The following is a 4,097-nucleotide window of genomic DNA, read 5'->3' as shown; positions in this document are numbered from 1 at the left end:
TAAAAACAAAAGGCCGGTTCTCTTCTGATCACCGAGGCTGAAGGCCTGATGAACGATCGTATCGACACGCCGCAGAAACACTGACTCATGCATCTGAAACTATTCACTCGGCCTCCTTTTCAATCATTTATTTCAGCTCAGTCTCACTAAACGTAGTGATTTCTGCTGAAAGACGAGGAGGATGAACGCGTTTAATGATCTGAGTGAGCTGATTCAGCTAAAATCAAAAGGAGCATCTGATGAATCCGTAATTAAAGCTTTGCTTTAAAGAAACAGTTCAGTCAAAATTAAAAATAGTATCATTTTTGGATGAAATATTTCTCCTGTCATCATTTTATTTTTCACTCAGAGCACATTCCTACTTCACAAACCCTTTTTATTTTAGCATCAAACAACATTCAAATAAAACATGGCACAGGACAACATTTTTATTCATATTTTTAGTTATGTTTTCCTTCTTTTTGTCATTTGTGTAATGTCAAATTCACCCTCGTCAACACACCTGTATGTAAAGGTTAAAATAAGCGCACCGTTGCGTTTCCTGACCTGAAACGGGACGTCGTGTGCATGAGATGGAGGCAGTTGCTCGTTGATGCTGTAAACTGTGCAAATTCAGCAGAAACACAAGTGGCAGAGAGAGCGGAGCGTCGATAACATATGTACAAAATAATAAACATAGTAAACACAATCAGATTCGAGTGTCCTTTGATCCGTCGCGATCATTGGCTCGTGACACGGTCACATGACTTCATCAGAGGTCCCAAACGTCCTCATTGTCTCTTCAAAGCAGGAAAGAGCGTCTTTGTCCAACAACGCAAAATCTACACCACCTACATTCAGCGTTGTGGCTCTGTCCTGGTGTAAAAACACACACGGAGGTTTCCAGTCCCGATCAGCTGGAGAGAGCCATGGTGTCGATCACCTGCTCCAGTTTAGCCCTCAGTCTCTGACGACGCGACTGTTCATCTCTCTCCAGCGCCGACAGGATCTACACAGAACGAGAAAACACGGTGAATTCAGAGACACAGCAGACGGAGAGCGTTCGGAGGCCTGAGCTGTGTTCGCTTCTCACCTCGTCCTTGTATTTGGTGATGTAGGAGAAGATCTCGTGCAGCGCGCTCATACTGTTGAACTGATTCAAATGCAGACGCGACTGTTCGGCCAGATACGCGCTCATGTCCTGATCACTGATCGCAGGCATCCGCGAGATATCAGAGTAATACCTGCACAACACACACACATAATGGTCTCTAGCACCAAAAACAATGGTTTCTGAATTAATTAACTATTTTAAAAGTTTGGGGTCAGTATGATTGTTTTTTGTTTTAATTAAATTAAAAAGTGCCAGTAAAGACATTTATAATGTTACAAAAGATTTTGATTTCAAATGAATCCTGTTCTTTTGAAAAATAAAATGCTTCACAGAAATATCATGCAGCACCACTGTTTTCAACAGTGATAATAATCAGAAATGTTTCTTGAGCAGTAAATCATCATATCTTCATGATTTCTGAAGATCATGTGACACTGAAGACTGGAGGAATGATGCTGAAAATACTAATAGAAATAAATTACACTTTAACAGAATTTCACATAGAACCGCTATTTTAATTTGTAATATTTCAGTTTTATTATTATTATTATTATATAACTGCAGTCTTTGTGAGCATAACCAACCCCAAACCTTTGAACCGAACTGTAAAACAACTATATCTACATATTTAGTTAACATTTTAATGATATTCAACATGCAAACTATTTAAATGTGAAATCTAATTTTTTTTTATACATTTTTTTTTTTTTTTTACAAATTAGACACTATTAAAACGTCTTTAATGCAAAACTAGTCTAATGACGTTCTTTATGAAACTTGTCCAAAATCATCCACAATGCATTGCAAATACATGTTATGACGATGAGATATAGCATCCAACATTGTAGACGCAGCTAGCCGCAAGCAGTTTTTAAAGTATAAACTAAAAAATCCAGTGACATGAAATATCTCCGAGTCGTACTGTACCTCTCCACCCAGTTCTTGTAGTTGGGGATGTCTTTAGCGTACAGCAGCTTGTTGGAGGGCGAGTCTTTGCCCAGCTTGTGTTCTGACGTGGAGCAGGAGTCCATGAAGGTCTGAGCCACGACGGACAAACACGCGTCTGTAATGCTGTTCTTATGAATGTCGAACACAAACTGAGGGTTCTTGATCACGTTCACCCAGAACCTCAATGGCAAGCTGCAGACAAAGAGGAACGGCGATCAAACACTACCAGAGGAAGCATGCATGCTTTAATGCACTCCTTGACTTCGAGACACACACTCACCAGTTGCTCTTCCACGTGTGTCTGACGTCAGGGTCTGATATCATGTGTCTGTCCGCCTGCTCGTCTAAGAAGTCAAACATGTATTTGATGGCCAGAGGAAGCGCGCTGCCCCGGTGGGCCGTACTGAAGATGGTCTCAAACAGGTCATCTACAAACTTCTGCAGTGTCCCCTGTGAGAGATGGTCAAGGAATCAAGGCAATGTTTTTTTACACTGCAAATAAACTGAGGCATAATGTGTAATCATTGCACCATTATAACAAGACATAGTGATACACAGAAATATTCATTTATTTCAGAAGCATTTATTTTTTTATATAATAATGAAAAGTCACAAATTTTTTTTATGCCATAGATTCGGAGTATGAACAGATTCATGCAAACAATCTGAAATTATTCATAAAGAATTATGAAACCTACTGTACCAGCTCAACTAATGTGACTAAAGTAAAAATCAGAGACGCTATCTTCATGCAAAACCTTTTTCTTTAAGAAACTAATTGCAAAATCATTGCAACGTCCACAACGTAATTTTATATTACAAGCAAAAACATTGTGAATATACTGTAAATATACACTTGTTAAGTATTTATGTCTCATTCTCCAGAACATGCGATACTGTCATGTTAAAAAAAGGAAAAAAAAGAAGTACCAGCTGGGTCAGAAAAATAAATAAAGTTGAACCTAAACTCACTTAATTTTGATTCATTTCTCAGAAAGCAAGAGGTAATATCTAATCTCTTATGTGGTTTTGCTTTAGTCTTGATTTAAGGATCCAGGAAACTAGACGAGTTTTTTTTGCAGAGTATGATGCTCATGAAGTGACACTGTTACATAACGTGATGTTCAGGTTTTTTAAATGTCTCAGGTGAACAGACAGTGACTGGAGCAGATGCACGTGTTCTTCACATGAACATTATATATTTGCAGGGAAATGCAGCAGGTTTGAGCCCAGATATCTGTGTAGTGTCAGACAGAGACGGAGCACAGGACGGATAAAGAGCTAGTTTTTCCCAAACCGCTCAATAAGCAAAGGTCACTGGTCTAATTAAGATACAGTTCTCCATGAGAGTGGGAGCACTGGTAAATGTTAATGAGCAACTAGTCATTCACACACAAAGGTCAACACTAACTGTCTGCGGACATCAGCGAAAAAAATCAGACATGTGCTTCAAAAGTGAGGCAAATAGTTCCAGTGCGTGTGTGTTTGTCAAGACGGAGAACATTAGCCACAGATTTCACTGTCCTCATACTAAACACTCCTGCCTGAGAAATACATCAGGACAATGGAGCAAAAAAGTTATCTGCTCTGATTAAAAGTAACTTTGTGACCGTGTCGATATTGTTAACTAAAATGTAAAATATTAGTATAAATATAAAACTATTATTAAAAATTGGGTTACACTTTATTTTAAGGTGGTGTTGTTGCTGTGTAATTATACATATAAGTACTGAGTAACATTAATTAACTAGATGTACTTACTATATGGTTAGGGTTAGGGTTTGAATTTGGGGTACTTGCATAATTAATTGTTATTATAATAGTAAGTACATGTAACATGTGTAACGGATACGTTTAAAGTGTTACCAAAAATAGTGTTTGTTCAGTGAAATAAAGCTAAAAAAGCAAATAAATATTAAATGAAAAAAATATATATAATCATCAATTAATTAATTCATGGAAAATATATATTGCATTGTCAACTAAACAAAATAATTTTAAAGTCAGAGTCCTAAAAATACTGAAACTAAAAAAATTTGTATTTTTAGAAATGCAG

The 4,097-nt window shown here is 37.3% G+C and overlaps 1 protein-coding gene across 1 annotated transcript in view; it reads right to left on the bottom strand.

Annotated features, from left to right (window-relative positions):
* Positions 1 to 302: 302 nt before the first annotated feature.
* Positions 303 to 4,097, bottom strand: part of LOC132152209 (plexin-A1-like) — a 107,393-nt gene continuing 103,598 nt past the window's right edge. Inside the window, exons 29-32 of the mRNA XM_059561004.1 lie at positions 2,322 to 2,491; positions 2,021 to 2,233; positions 1,073 to 1,223; positions 303 to 988 (exon numbers count right to left, since the gene is read on the bottom strand). Of these exons, the coding sequence (XP_059416987.1) occupies positions 893 to 988; positions 1,073 to 1,223; positions 2,021 to 2,233; positions 2,322 to 2,491 (630 nt within the window). The 3' untranslated portion in view covers positions 303 to 892. The remainder of the gene's footprint in view (positions 989 to 1,072; positions 1,224 to 2,020; positions 2,234 to 2,321; positions 2,492 to 4,097) is intronic.

The sequence above is a fragment of the Carassius carassius genome, chromosome 10 (genome assembly GCF_963082965.1).
Source record: "Carassius carassius chromosome 10, fCarCar2.1, whole genome shotgun sequence".
Taxonomy (NCBI): domain Eukaryota; kingdom Metazoa; phylum Chordata; class Actinopteri; order Cypriniformes; family Cyprinidae; genus Carassius; species Carassius carassius.
Note: the sequence above shows the minus strand (reverse complement) of the source record. Positions and strands in the feature narration are given on the sequence as shown.